Source organism: Puma concolor, chromosome C1 (genome assembly GCF_028749965.1).
Source record: "Puma concolor isolate L17-30 chromosome C1, mPumCon1.1.hap2, whole genome shotgun sequence".
Classification (NCBI taxonomy): domain Eukaryota; kingdom Metazoa; phylum Chordata; class Mammalia; order Carnivora; family Felidae; genus Puma; species Puma concolor.
The window spans coordinates 100,983,486-100,999,278 of record NC_141674.1 but is presented as its reverse complement, the minus strand read 5'-3'; the positions used below and the strand labels follow the sequence as shown (position 1 = coordinate 100,999,278).

At 37.3% G+C, this 15,793-nt stretch overlaps 1 protein-coding gene across 2 annotated transcripts in view; it reads right to left on the bottom strand.

Moving 5' to 3' along the window:
* Nucleotides 1-15,793, bottom strand: part of MAN1A2 (mannosidase alpha class 1A member 2) — a 175,520-nt gene that overhangs the window by 93,772 nt on the left and 65,955 nt on the right. For both annotated transcript variants that reach the window (XM_086717938.1, XM_025934471.2), the window contains exon 6: nt 3,579-3,673. In XM_086717938.1, the coding sequence (XP_086574064.1) occupies nt 3,579-3,673 (95 nt within the window). The remainder of the gene's footprint in view (nt 1-3,578; nt 3,674-15,793) is intronic.

Sequence of the window (15,793 nt, the reverse complement as noted above, 5' to 3'; positions counted from 1 at the left end):
AAGAGGTAAAAATCTAAGACCTAGAGTTCCAATGTAAAAGCTTTAAAAAGAGCTAAGTAAGTACAGAAGAGGAAAAAAAATTGAAATCAATGAGACAGAAAACATAAATCATAGAATTAATGTTACTAAATGCAGTTAAAGACAAAAGTCAGTTCTTTGAAAAGATTAATAAAACTGATAAATGCCTACCAGGATTGATAAAAGGAGAAAACAAATTACCAGTATCAAGACTGAAAGAGGGGTTATCACTATAAAGCCTAGAAACATGAAAGGCATAAGAAAGTAACATGTACAACTGCACACCAAAATCTTTGATAACTTCCACGAAATGGATAAATTCCTTATGAATACTATTAACCTGACACAAAATGAAAATAAAATCTGAATATCCATATATACATTTATATCACATATATATGTTGAATATACATGTATGAAATATGTATGTATATACATACATACATATAGTTGAATATGTTATTAAAATCTTCCCACAAGAAAACTTCTAGCCCAGATGGTTGTGTAGGTGAATCTATCAAATATTTAAGGAAGAAGTAACACCAGTGCTTTCAGAAAACAGAGGAAGAGAGACTATTTCCTACTTCATTTTCTGAAACCAGATAACTCTAATACCAAACACAGCTATACATTAAAGAGGATAATATATTATGGCCAAGGACTATCCCAGGAATTCAAAGTTGGTTGAACATTTGAAAATCTAATAATAATTTACCATATTAACAGAATAAAGGTGAAAAATGTTATGATCATCACAGATGAAGAAAAAGAGTCATCTGGCATTTCTCAACATCCACTCGTGATAAAAACTCTAAGTAAAATAGGGAGAGAAGGAATTTCCTCAACCTGACAAAGGCAATTGATGAGAAATCTGCAGCTAACACTATACGTGATGAAATTTTTTTAAAAAGCAATATTACAAAAACCTTTACTAGAAATCTAGAAGACATAAAAAATATAGGAGACAATCTTTTTAACAAAAACTGTAAACCCAAATGTTACAGAAGACATATTTGAATATATAAAAATTTAAAACTTATGAATAAAAAATTATAAATAAAGCAAAAAAAGCAAGTCTAAATGTCCAATAAATTTATGAAAATGATGCTCAAGTTCACTAGTCAGAAAACACAAATGAAAATAACAATGAGTAACACTTTATAACCATCAGTCTATCAAAAATTAAGCAGAACTTACACCTGCAGACATTTAGGTACTCTCACACATTGTAGGTAGAAATATGATGAAACTATAGTCTTTTTTGGAAAACATTTTGGGAGTAACTATTAAATGTAAAATGCATATACCCTTTGATCCAGCAATCCTACATTTGAGAATCTGTCCCACATACAGCCATGGGGCGCCTAGGTGGCTCAATCAGTTAAGCGTCGGACTCTTGATTTTGGCCCCAGTCATGATCTTGTGGTTGCGAGTTTGAGCTCCGCGTAGAGCTTCGCTGGCAGTGTGGAGCCTGCTTGGGATTCTCTGTCTCCTGTCCCCCTCTCTCACTCTGCCCCTACCCTGTCTGTGCTCTCTCTCTCTCTCTCAAAAATAAATGAATAAGTTTAAAAAAAAAAAAAAAAAGACACACAGCCTCTGATCCAGCAATCATATTCTTGAGAATCATTTTCAGAGAAAAATTCTCACTACAAGAGGACATATATAATAGGATACTATTGTTAAAAATGTTTATGGTAGCAAAATAATGGAAACAAATACCATTGATAAGGCAATGATTGAATGAATTATGGTACAACCTATGTATAGCATTGTAACCAATGTATTTTAGGTTACACTAAATACGTTTCACTAGGTAGTCATCAGGAAGACTGACTTAGAGCTTTATCAGATGATCTGGAAGAGTATTTCCCTGAGATACTGTTGAGTGAGAAAAACAAGAGGCACAAAAGCAAGCATCCAAAAAACCACACAAAATTTTTAAACTTGCCCCAGAGCCTGTACCATACTGTAGAAGGTAAACACGTGGGGCTAACATAGGTTGGTTTTCAGGCAGCAAGAGAGGAGGAAAGCCTACGTGTGGGACACGTGCAGAGCTCAACCAAAAGAAAAAGAAAAAGCAAAAGCTTTAAAAAAATAGGTAAATAATTAGTTATGATCTAAACTCAAATAAAATGTGTATTTGTGTGAATGTACACAGAGAAAGTAAGTGAAAATTAAATTTATAAAATGTTCAAGACCATGATCGTTGAATGCCTTCCCACTTTCAGCTCGATCTGAGTTTGAGGTTTTGTGATTTAAGAAAAAAGTCCTGCAGTCTTTCTTCGCTTTCTTCAACTCATAATTAAATTTTAAATTAATAATAATTCTTATTATTCAGGAAAGTTATAGGATTCTGACAATGGTACTGACGGAAACCTCAGAAAATCTGTCTTAAAAATAAGGAATGAGAACAGATGTAGTATGTCGTTTGGCCATCTCCTTTTGTGTAGGTCACTGTGGAACTCCAGCCAAATTATCCCCCTCACAAGGAGGTAATTTATATTATAGATAGAGCATGAAATGAGAGAACAGTGAAGTTAAATTTAATGTTCAGCATTAAATGCTAATTTCTCAATGGAAATCTAAACTCTATACAGCTCTCCATTATAAAGAAATAATTAAAATAGATCACTTTTTTCAAATAAAGTTGTTACAGAATCATGATTCCAGAAAAATAAGTGTTCCCAACCTTCATTCTAAAGGGCCTGGCAGCAAGAACAAGAGTCAAATTTTCATGTAATTTCCAAGCTCCAACATTGAGAGGAATAATAAATTTCATTTGGAGAAAAACGTATGCAGTAAAAATTTCAGTCAGCATAAATTATTTCAATGCAAGTTAGATATACTGACATTACCCAATTTTTTTAATTTTAATTATATATCTTTGCATGATTTATAAAGTTATCTAAATTTTTTCTTTCATCTATTTCTAAGTGAAACCAGTGTTTTCTATCAGAATGGAACATACTGCAAAGAATGTTGAAGAGTTCACTTTGAACTTCAACAGTACAAACACCATAATAAGAATCCTAGGGTCAACATCATGAATTATTTTCTCCCTGATCATTCAATAATAGGAAGGCCTGGTTTTAAGGCACATTTGTGTTCCACTATGACTTAGAAGGTCAACAGGTGGTACACAAAAAATTAAAGAGGCAAAGCACTTTGAATCCATTACAACACGAAATGGAAAAGAATAAGCAAATAAAAGAAACATACAGGTAAGGAAGAGACATTTACACTTAGAGAAGCAAGCAGTAGAAACCGGAATACAGTTAAGGCAGATGAATTGTTCCAAAGTGAAGAACTTTCAAACAAAACAAAACAAAACAAAACAAAAAACCAAAGAATGTTTTAAAGAAATATATTTCTGCATATATGTAGAGAAAAACAAAACAAAAAACCAAAGAATGTTTTAAAGAAATATATTTCTGCATATATGTAGAGAAAAACAATTTAAGTCTTATAAAGTATGGGGAGGGCTGATCATTAGTAATTTCTAACACTAAGTTAATCTAATTCTTTCAGAACAGGAATAACCACATAAAAATAAAATTTACCTTTTCAGATTCACCATTGCCCAAGGAATCCCAGTAGGTGTGTTAAAGGCAGGAAGGAGTTTCTCAGCCAGCTGAACTGCTTTAATCTTGAATATCTGAGATCAAAACAACATAAAGGAACTTTTTATAAAAAAAATTATAGCCACCCATTCATAAATTAAAGCCATTGTCATTTGCTGATCTCTCACAGGTCACATACTACACAGAAGTACAAGGAGAAAAAAAGGGCATCTCTTTGGTACCATGAAGCATACAGCAATCAGAGAAAACGTTTGTAAACTGGATACTGAGGAAAGCTGAGTATGTAATGGCCTGAAATTATAATTAACTGAAAGGGAAGGATGTGGTTTTAGTGTTAATATTATCTGTATTTTCAGCTGTCAAAAGTCTAAGAAATGTCAGGTTATGAAATGTCCATCCGATGGTATACAAGCTTAGCACAAATATTAAAACAAAGATTTGGATAAATGCCCTTGAATTACTGTAAGCATGTTTATGTCTCAACATTTTCCATCAACATCTATCCACATTATTAAAAAGAAAAGGTCTGAGTTCACATTCCAAGTCTGAGAGTTATAAATGCTTCAACTACTGCTATTTTGGGTATGAAACAATAAACTACACTAGTATCAGTGGTTTCCAAACTTTTAAAATCATGTACTACTACCAAGATATTCAGAGTAAACTTTCTAATATTCTTAGCATATCCAAATGGATATGCCTCTCTATCCCACCTTTGGAGACTGTTGACTTAAAGGCTCCAAAATGAGACTGGGTCACAATAACCTAGTAGGAAAAAAGGCACATTCTCCTATATGCTTCAAGCCTATCTTCTCTCAAATTGATTTCAAACTCATCAGATATTTCAGCTTCCATCCGTCCACTGCAGTCAAATATTTTTGATAAAATATTATTCAACTCTTCAAATAAGGAGTTGAAGGTATGGAACAGATCAAAGTTATATGTTGAGGTTATATTAAACAAAGCACCCCAACATTACTGGGGGTAGAAGATATCAGAGAGAAAAATACACACAAGCTAACAAAGAAATATGATGTTAAGATGTTCCTTAAATGAGGCAAAATCTTTTCCTAAAAAGATGCAAGGTTCCTTAAATGAGGCAAAACTTCTTAGCAAAACTTGTAATTAGATATTCTCATACATCAACAATTTACCATTTCCTTGAATGCCTACTTTGACGTAAAAGTCTCAAGAAAAATGTAACAATTTAAGGTTAGTTTTTGTTTCTAGAGAGAGCATGTGCGTGTGAGTACATGAACTGGGGAGGAGCAGAGGGAGAGAGAGAATCTCGAGCAGGCTCCATGCCCAGTGCAGAGCCCCACACGAGGCTTGATCCCACAACTCTAGGATCATGACCTGAGCCAAAATCAGGAGTTGGACGCTCAACCGACTGAGCCACCCAGGCACCCCAAAGTTAAAGTTTTAACAATTTTCTCATATTCATCTCATATTCAGGAGAGCAAATGTAAACTGGTCCCCTTATGTTAACATTTTTACCTTAATAAAGTCTAGTTACATTATATAGTGAACAGTACTACTTCTGTTTACCATGAGGACAAAGGGACGAAGCTCTTACCTAATGTTGTTTTTATATTACATCTTTCCTACATACAAAAATTAATGTTTGGGGTGCCTGGGTGGCTCAGTCAGTTGGGTGTCCGACTCTTGATTTCAGCTCAGGTCTATCTCACAGTCATGAGATAGAGCCCCACGTCAGGCACGGGGCCTGCTCAAGATTCTCTCTCTCCCTCTCTCTGCCCCTGCCTGCCCCGCTCACACTCTCTTTCTCACTCTTTCAAAACAAACAAAAAACTAATGTTCAAAATGGTAAAATGCTTACAAACATAAACTTTTCTAAACAGAAAGCATTCTCCTTTCCCTTCCAGAAGTAAACTTCCAAAAGATATTTTCTAATTTTCAACTAATTGGAGACATCAATAGCAGATAACATACATAGTAACCAGTTACAGTACACAGCCCCCCAAAACAACACCCCAAAATCACAGAGAAAAATTTCCTTATATAGTATGCTTATCTCAATATATTCACAAACATACAAACTCTTTAATGATAAATAAATTATAGCCCTACATTTCTCATTTTCACAAATATTTTGGTAGACAGCAGCAACAGCTAATTTAAAACATACTACTTTTCGGCAATGCAGGCAAGTAATACAAAATCCAAAAAGTGTCAAAGTAAAAAATAAGTCTCTTTTCCAGTCCGATTTCTCCACTACACAGTTCCTTCTACAATGCAGGCAGCTATCAGCTTCTTAAATGTCTAGTAAATACCTTGCACTAAATCGGTTCCATTGTATACATGGTTCCTAGCCTTGTCACATCAAATCCTCATTTTCTGACTTTCGCAGAAACAGAAATGCTATTAACAGTTTACACACACACACACACACACACACACACACACACACACACACACACACACAGAATCTTTGTCTTTGTCTCTCTCTGAAACATGGACTATCATGCACTCTATCCTGAACTTGCATCTTTCACTTTACTGAACCTTGGAGATCTTTCCAAATCAGTCCACAAAGGTCTACCATAACCTTCTCTTTAGTGGCTGCAGAATTTCTCCTTGTATGGATATACTGTAATTTGGTCAGTCCCCTATGTGACAGACATATGTTTCCAAACTATGTGACTAGGTAAGATAAATTCTCAAAGGGGAACCAAAGTATTGATGGGTATATTCGTTTGTAACTTTCATAGTTAATGCCAATTGTCTTCCACACACTTTGCTAATCCATATTCCATCAGTAGCCATTTCCCTGTATTCTTGTTAACACAAAAGTCATCAAAATTTTGATTGCTGCCAATCTCATACAGACAGCTCCCGATTTTACAATTGACAATGAACATCTTACAATTTATCAACTTTACAATGGTGTGAAAGTGATATGCGTTCAGGAGAAACCAACTATAAATTCTGATCTTTCCCAGGCTAGGGGTATGTGGTAGATACTCCCTTGTGATGCTGAGCATAGGCAGCAAACCGCAGGTCCCAGTCACCCGCGGGGAGGTGAGGGTGAACAACTGATATACTTTCAACCGATCTGACTACACAGCCATTCCGTCTTTTGCTTTCAGTACAACATTCAATAAATTAGAGAAACTACTCAATACTTCATTATAAAAAACTTTATTATAAGGTACATTATGATTTTGCACAACTGTAGGCTAATGCAGGTGTTCTGAACACATTTAAATGCATTTCCAATTTACAGTATTTTCAGTTTTTGATGGGTTTACCAGGACATGACCCCACCGTAAACCAAGGTAGATATGTAGTTGAAAAAGGAGACTCCATTACCATTTTTATTTTCATTTCTTTTATTATCAATGTGATAGATACTCAACACTCATCCAAATCTCCTTTCAAGCACACCTTCAAATACTGCAAAGGGTAGAAAACTACATAATGGCATCAACATTGCCAAGCATCCTTAAATACGCAATATTTGGAAGGAAGAAGTAAGTGATCTGAGGCAGTGGCCTTGCAAGCACAGTGGTGAAGGTATCTGGTTCTTCTGGTGGCTCTAAAAGAAGTTTGAATGACTGGTCTCTGTCTTCATAGGGACCCTGTGAGTAATCAAGGCAATGGAATTGGTGCTCAATTAGATACACAGTATGTTTGGGCATTTCTCCTGGCTGCATGGTTCCAAGCTGTATTATAACAAAAATACCTGATGTCATGGCCCTCCCAAAGATTCTGTTAACGAGTCAGTACCCTGTAATAAATCACTAGGTAAAACAGATTCTGTTTTCTGCTATTATGATTCTTGATGGATACAATCATGAGTGCACATCAATTATTTCACATGTTTAAGAGGCTCAACAATATTAAGACTTCTACAACATTTCATTTATTTACAGAAAAACTTTTATGCGCCCAATGTGCATTATGTGAAATCCCCCAGTTATTTTTACCAGAACAAATGGTGGGCAATGGGACAATGCTAATAGTTCCTAAGAAGACTTAGGACCAGAAGAATTATTCCTGGGTATGGAAGAACTGGAAGAAATGGGGTTAAACAGATAGAATGTGGCAAGATTACAAACAACCTTAAAACAGAAACAATGAAACTTAAAGTAACACAACTGATAACACAGAACCACTGTAGATTATTGAGAAGGGAGGTGATATTAAATGCATGGGTACTTTTAATTGTTTTTCTTTACTGAATTAAATTAGTAACAGAATATTCTTCTAGCCTGTTTTCAACCTAGCAGAGTGAGAATACAGAAGTGAAGAGTTTAGAATGCCCAAATGACTCCCTAGGCCATTCAGGGTAAAAGTCCTTTAAGAGGCTCTAAATCTTTATAAGCAATGAATCTCTATGACTTCTGTGCCTCACTCTCTCCTTCCTTTCTCTTCCAGCAACCTACTTCAGCCCCACTAACCTTTTTTGTTGTTCTCTGAGAATGCCAGTTATGCTTTTGCTTCGCTGTCTCTCCCTTTGCTATCCCTTTCTAATAAATGCTCTTATATAAAAAGATGTTCTCATGGCTCTCTCTTATCTCCTTCAGGTCTCTATACAAATGCTACTTCTGCACACACTCCCTGACACACATCCAATTTGAAATTAAAACCCCTTCATCCTCTTCCATGCTCTGTTTTTCCCCTTACTGCTTACCAGTAACAGTGCATGTATGTGTAGGTCTACGTGTGCAAACACACACATGCTCTCACATACCTACCCTGTTCATTCCTGTTACCCCCACAAGTAGAATGTAAACCATAGATGGGCAGAAGCAGTTTTATTCACTGTTTTATTCTCAGAACTTAAAAGAGTGCCGAGGCTATAACCAGTACTCAACAAGTGTTGAATGAATCAATTTAGGAAGCCAAAAAGCACAGAGATTTATAATAAGCAAGTAAACTATCTTCTTTCTCTTCCACACCAACCCAAATCCCCGAAATATCTGAGGCTAACATGCCAAGGTTTTAAGAGCTTAAGATCTTCTACAGAAATGTTGAGATGATGACAATGATGATAATGACAAACACAGATTAAACCCAATCAATTCTCACAACACCCCAGTGAGATAAATACTGTTACTCCCATTTTACAGGTTAGGAAACTGAGGTTTAAAACAAATAATTTAATTGGCCCAAGGTCATACAACTAGGAAGTGGTAAGCCTGAATTTAAGCCTAGGCAGTCCAGCTCCAGAGTCCATGTTCTTGCTTGACTATTCCACTAATTAGAGACAGACACAGATATCTAGATACTGACATCGCGATACAGACACAGAGGAAGACAAAAGGCATTCCCACACCTTGCATTAGTTAATCTTACTTTCTGTAGCCAATAATTAAATTCCTCAAAATATTTCACTAATTCATTGCATATCTTTCTGTCCTGTATCTTACATCCTCCGTTTTGAATGACAGTTTGGGCTGATATAAAACCTGAGTTGTCAGTTACTTTATCTTAGTGGTCTAAAGATAATCACTCCAACATCTTCTGGCTTCTCTTGCTATTGAGCACTCTGCTGTCAGCTGTCATCCTTCTGTAAGTAATCAGCCCTTTCTCTTTAGCAGCTTTTCATATTTCCTCCTTATTCTTGGTATCTTTTCCAATATTGACTTTCTATCATTAAACCCATCTGAAGTTCCCACTAAACATTCTTTGAAACCTCTCACTCTGTATCTCTTTTTTTTTTTTAATTTTTTTTTTCAACGTTTTTTATTTATTTTTGGGACAGAGAGAGACAGAGCATGAACGGGGGAGGGGCAGAGAGAGAGGGAGACACAGAATGGGAAACAGGCTCCAGGCTCCGAGCCATCAGCCCAGAGCCTGACGCGGGGCTCGAACTCACGGACCGCGAGATCGTGACCTGGCTGAAGTCGGACGCTTAACCGGCTGCGCCACCCAGGCGCCCCTGTATCTCTCTTTTTTAATATCCCTTCTTCTTAATTTCTCTCTTTTTCTTAATTTCTCTCTTTGATTCATTTTATTTCATTCTGGATGAATTTTCATCATCACCATGAACAGAAACATCCTTAAGGGCTAGGTAAGTGTTCCTTAGGACCAAGTGAAGGTTACTACAAAACTGTAGGTTAAGAGGTAGAAACATATTCACACACACACGCACACACACACACACCTCTCACTCAAAATGAGCCTACAAACAGTATTTCCAAACTCATGATGAAATCCAAGATTTATGCCATTTACAAACTAACAAGTCAGCCTACCACATTTTCATGAATGTCTACAAAATCATGAATATCTCTGACTACTGGGTCAGAGGCAGAGAACTGAATATTATTCACAGCAAAGTGTCAGCCAAAGATCTGAGTTTATCTACACTGGCTGTACCTGGCCCACCCTCAGCCCCACCTCAATCTCACAGGTATGATCCAAAGGGTCCCCGATGGATTCCTGCACACACAGTGGACTGTGCTGCAGGGGAAGAACACTGAGCTTGGAGAATGTCTTTTACAGTAAGTGAAAGCAAGCCTACTTGATGAGATTAATTCATGCCTGCAGGCATGGCCCTAATGACCTGGGTAAAGAGCAGTCAAGGCCTTGTATTTGTGGTCTTCCTGGCAAAAGTGTGCAGGGACGCTCAGGTGCTACGTTGTTTTGCCTTCCTACCCCTCCACGTCAGCAGCAGTGCTGCCTTCCTGTAGCAGTAGTGAATCCACTCTCTTCCAATGCTTGCAGAACCAGCTTCATCACCCTCAGTCCTCACTGGAGACAGCAGCGGGAGCACCGACCTGCCAGCACACTGTCATCAGAGGTCTGAATTTCAGCTCTGCTTAGCCCTTCCCCTTACGGTTTCTAAGATTTAGGAGTTAAAACCTCTTCCCCATATTCCCTCAGCCCTGGTTGCCCTCCTATAGGAGCCACCTCCATGATACTTTAGAAAATTCTTTTTAATCTTGCACTTACCTAGGTAACTTTATGCCTAGTTAACAATTCTGTATATTAAATTCTCTGTTCAAATAACTGGCAGTTTCTGCCTCTTATTTGGACCCTGGCTGATAAATACATAAATATTTTGTTATTACTATATTTGCTTATTTTAAAAACCAGGAAGATGAAAATTTCTAAAACTCATATACAGTTCCTGTATTCTGAACCAAATACTTTGATTCATTTCCATCCTTTAAGGACACACAACTGTTAAGTGGTTAGATTTTTATTCTGTCTTTTCCTGCTACTAACATAGTAACACAAGTACCTTTTCAATTTTTACAAAACTGTCTAATTTACTGTATCCTTTTCCTCTCCTCCCACTCACTCCTCATACTATTTCAACATGGCTTCTGCCCCCATCATTTCATTGAAATGGATCTTGCTAACAATTAGCTGTACATTTCAGCATCGATCGCTTAGTCATTATTGACCAGTTCCTCCTTAAAATACTTTCTTCCCTCGTGTTCAGACACCCCACAATCTCCCTGCCTCCTTCACTGAGTCAGACTTCTCATACCTGACCTTTTCATACTGTGTTCCTCCAGGCTTGATTCCAGGTCCCCCCTCTTCCTAGTCTAAATTGTCTCCCTGAGCAATTTCACATGTGCTTGCTTTCAATTATCAGCTACACAGCCACTGCTTCCCAACTTTGTATTTCTCATCAAGACTTCTCCAATGAGCACCAGCCCCATTACATCTGCTTACTACCTATTTCCACTTAAACAGAGCAAACTCCCCTCACACTCGAAATACTTAAAATGAACTGATGATCTTCCTCTCCCAAATTAATGTTCTTAAAATGCTCAATTTCTAGTAACTGTCCCACCATTAGTCTAGTACCAAAACCCTGAAACCAACTCCTCCTCTGCCTCATCCCACCCACAACCCCCACCCCCACCCCCGCCCAATCCTTTGGAATTGCCTCCCAAATCCCTTGAAATCATTTAATCTCTCATCTCTGTAACCCATCGGAGTCCAAGAAGCCATTATTTCTTGCCCCCAAATACCACAATGGTTAATTAACTGGAGGGACAGAACACACACACACACATGCATGCACGGTAAGCTCTAACTATTGGTCTGTAACTTACTTTTGTCATTTAATACATCAAGCATATTTTTCCTAGATAAAATACATCAAACTTAACATACACAGTTGTATAGTATTCTATAATATTCTATAGTAAGTATTCTATAGTAAAGAGATGTATTAATTTATTTAACCATTCCCCTCTAGATGAATCAGGTCTGTTCAAACACTGGCTACTAAAAACACTACTGCAATAAAATATCCTGCTAAGTATTTCTTAAGCATCCACATTGTTACTTTTAGATAATATATCCCTAGAAGTGGGATCCCCTGTCAAAGAGAATTTTATATCTTAAATGTTTACTGGACACCACCAAATTATTTTCCAAAAAGTCTGGATCATTTATATTCCCTCCAAAAGCTTATCACACATTTGTTAAAATTTAAACCATACACTTGAGAAACTTAACAAAAGTCCATGGGGAAGGAAAGGGGAAAAAATAGTTACAAACAGAGATGGGGGGGGGGGAGGCAAACCAACAAGAGATTCTTAAACAGAAAGAACAAACTGAGGGTAGATGGGGGATGGGGAAGATGGGGAAGAGGGGAAAATGGATGATGGGCATTGAGAAGGGCACTTGTTGGGATGAGCACTGGGTGTTTATATGTAAGCCAATTTGACAATAAATTATATTTTAAAAAAATTTAAACTATACCTTTAATTACATCCATACAATTAAAGTGAGTGCATTTCCTTATAGGTAAATGAGCTACTTAAAATAAATAAAATAATCTTTGAGCTGGTCCTTAAAGTTCTTTACCAGGCAGAGAATGTGGAAGGGTTAGAGTCCATATTACACATAAAATTATGGTAGAGGTCTATAAACACATAGGAAATAAAACAATATGGTCTAAACACATAGTTTCATGTACGCAGAATTTTGAGCTTCTCCTCCGTGGCTCCTTCCTGCCCTGGATTTCACTCCTAGATTTCTACCTCCCGGGGTAGCTAGCTCCAAACTCTGTCTTCTGATTTGACAAACCAATAACCATAATCATGACATCCACTACGATGGGTATTGGCATAACATTAAACATGTAAGAATGTGTACAGATATGTAGATGAACTCACACCTTTAAGAGGAAAATGTTAGTGTATTTTAAAAAGGTTATCTGGGGCAGCAAAGCTTAGTGGAATGTTTTGCCCAATTACCAGCATGTCTATAGAGAAGGAAGAGGTCAAATTTTCCATGGAAATAGCAGCAATTCCTGGAGGAATATCAGGTTTTCCAAAAATAAAATGAGAATTAGTGCAGTAAAAACAGAGATGACTAATATTTAAACCAGGAAATATCTGGGTCAAAAAGGGCTATTCTATTTGCTTAGAAAGTCTCCTTGAGCTTATTCAGAAACGCTCCTAAACTATAGGCAACAGACTACATTTGTGTTTTAGTGAAGACAGATTTTGTTGTTGTTGTTTACTTTCTTTTTATTATCTGTAAAACATGGATTAAACTCCACATAACCATTTCTCTATTCTATCTGACAGATTTCAGATGCAGTTATCCACATAAATTATGTTATTATCTTACTAAGGGAGGGATACCACTTTGATAACCATTAAAAAAATGAGAAGAGACAATCCTGTAAAAGAAATGTCATATATTAGAGGCTAACATCAAGTAAACATAATAAATCATCAAGATTTTTTTTAAGTTGTGAATACTTAATATAAATAGCCTTGCTCTGAGAAATAAAATGATAAAGTTTCACATTTATTATATTAATAAATCAACAGGAGAGAGGAACACTTTGTCAGATGACACGTAACCCTTATTTGGTTCCCTGTACCAGAAAACAGAACGCATGTCAATGTTCTTTATTCTAGTTACAGACTACCTTAACATAAGAGATGCACTCTGCCAAGTTATAAATTAATTTTCTGGCTTATGTAAGATGTAGGAATTTCTTGTACATCCAGTATTACAGTAATGTCATATTCGAATTATTTTTCAATGTTTAATTCATTTTTAGCAGATCTAAAATTTACTATTGCTTTTCCAGAATAGTTATGAATCATAGTTTTCGACGTAAAATGATCAAGAAGAGAAGTATAAAAAGGTCAGTAAAATTCCACTATGTGAAAAAGTCAGAAAAGTAAAACATGTTCTCTTTATATGTACCTGAGTAGACTGTGTCCTAAGAAACCGATTTATGACGTCTACCTCAAATAAGTAAAAGGATCCATCACCCCTTAGCAACACAGACTAGTTACCACTTGAGAGAAAGTCAAAGGAGGAAGAAAAGTAAAGCAGGATCTACTGAGTCAGGCACTATGTTAGGCACGGTCACACAACTGAATCCTCGCAACAACTCTCAGGTGAACGCTCTCACGTTTTCATAGATGAAAACAATTAAGTTACAGAGGCAAACAGCTTGCCAAATAGCACGAAAAGGAGGCAGAGTAGGGACTCGAGCCTCTCATCTCCAAAGCTATGTGCTTCTCTCCACTTTGAAATGTTTATTCTGGAAGTCTGATGCATAAAAACAGCAAAAATGAAAATACTGGCAACATCATACACTTTTTCAGCATGTTATTACTGTTTTCCTATGACAGTAACAACCAAACTCTCAACATTTTGCTTCAACTTTCAGACTAGGAACCTAATGCGAAACGGCCAAGGCTGGCACTTCTCTTTCATAAGCTGCTCATAATTAATTTTGAATCATGTGCCTTTTGATACTAAAATGAATCAAGCTTGTCAGCTACACCCCAAAAACTTAGTACATGCTCAGGTAAGCATGGAAATATGGGGAAAAAAATGCTCTCCTTTCTCAAAGACATCTTATAATGTCTAATTTGGAAACAAATCTGAAACTGAAGGCATCAAAACAGTTCCATTTTCTTCCTCCTTTCATTATTTAATATTTCAACCCAGAAGCTCCTGAAGCCAGGGGTCTGTGCCCAAAAGGTATGTGTAGGGTGCACACAGCACTGTCCCGGAGAGGGGCTCAGACCAACGTGAGGAAAGGGAAGCCAGCCAAGCAAAGGGGAATAAAATACTAGAGGGTCCGTGTGAGGAAGATGCACTGAACAAGGTGGCAGGCAGCCTGCTGAGGGCAGCAAAGTGATTTCATACAGCAGGACGAGGCAAGTGGGTTAATATATGAGGAATAATAGTAGGCAGGTTTCACACTATCAGAAAAGAGTGCGAAAAATGAAAAGGCAGAAAGCCAGAATAAACCTTATGGTGTTGCGCTGAAATTAGAGCTATTAGTGTGATTCGTGGCTGCCAATATTTGGAGATCAAAACAGAAAAGAGTATGGACATAAACGTTAGTAAGCAGAGTAACAGCAGCCCACGCCTGGGGGAGGCAGGGCAGGGTCGACAGAGACCCCCTCTGAGGCGCAGGCCTACAGGAAATGCCTAAAGCTGAGGACAGAGCCAGAACATTAACAAAACTTGCCGACTGGGCCCACCCTAAATACAGGGTAATGTTAGAGGAATCTGAAGCTAGCGGTGCACTGTGGCTCATCTCAGCAACGAAAAATCAGAATCTGGTTCCATCCCAGTCTAAACTGACTGAACTCCCGACACTAACAGCACAGGCACGCTGCTCCAGGCATGAATACCATTAACCTCAGTCTCTACTGTCCCACACATGATGTTTGGCATTCAATCAAAAATTATGAAACACCTTACGAAGGCAAGAAAAAATAATCCACTTTATAGAGACAAAGCAAGTGACAAACCAAGCTTGGTGAGGTTAAAACAATCTGAGAATTTAAAGTGACTATGATTACCACATTCAAAGACCTAGTTAGGGGATAAGATAGCAAGCATGAAGACAAGGAGGACCTGTGGCAGAGAAACAGAAATTATTAAGTCAAATGAAATACCAGAAATAATTTTTTTAATGTTTATTTATATTTGAGAGAGACAGCGTGAGTGAGGGAGGGGTAGAGAGAGATGGAGACAGAATCTGAAGCAGGCTATGTGCACAGCGCCCGACAAGGGGCTTGAACCCACAAACCATTAGATCATGACCTGAGCCGAAGTCAGATGCTTAACCGACTGAGCCACCCAGGCGACCCTCTAGAAACATATATATTTTTTAAATCAAAGTAACAGAGACGCAGAAAGCCTTCAATAGGCTCAAAAGTAGATTCAATGGAGCTGAGAAAAAAAGAAAAAAAATCAGTGTACTTGAA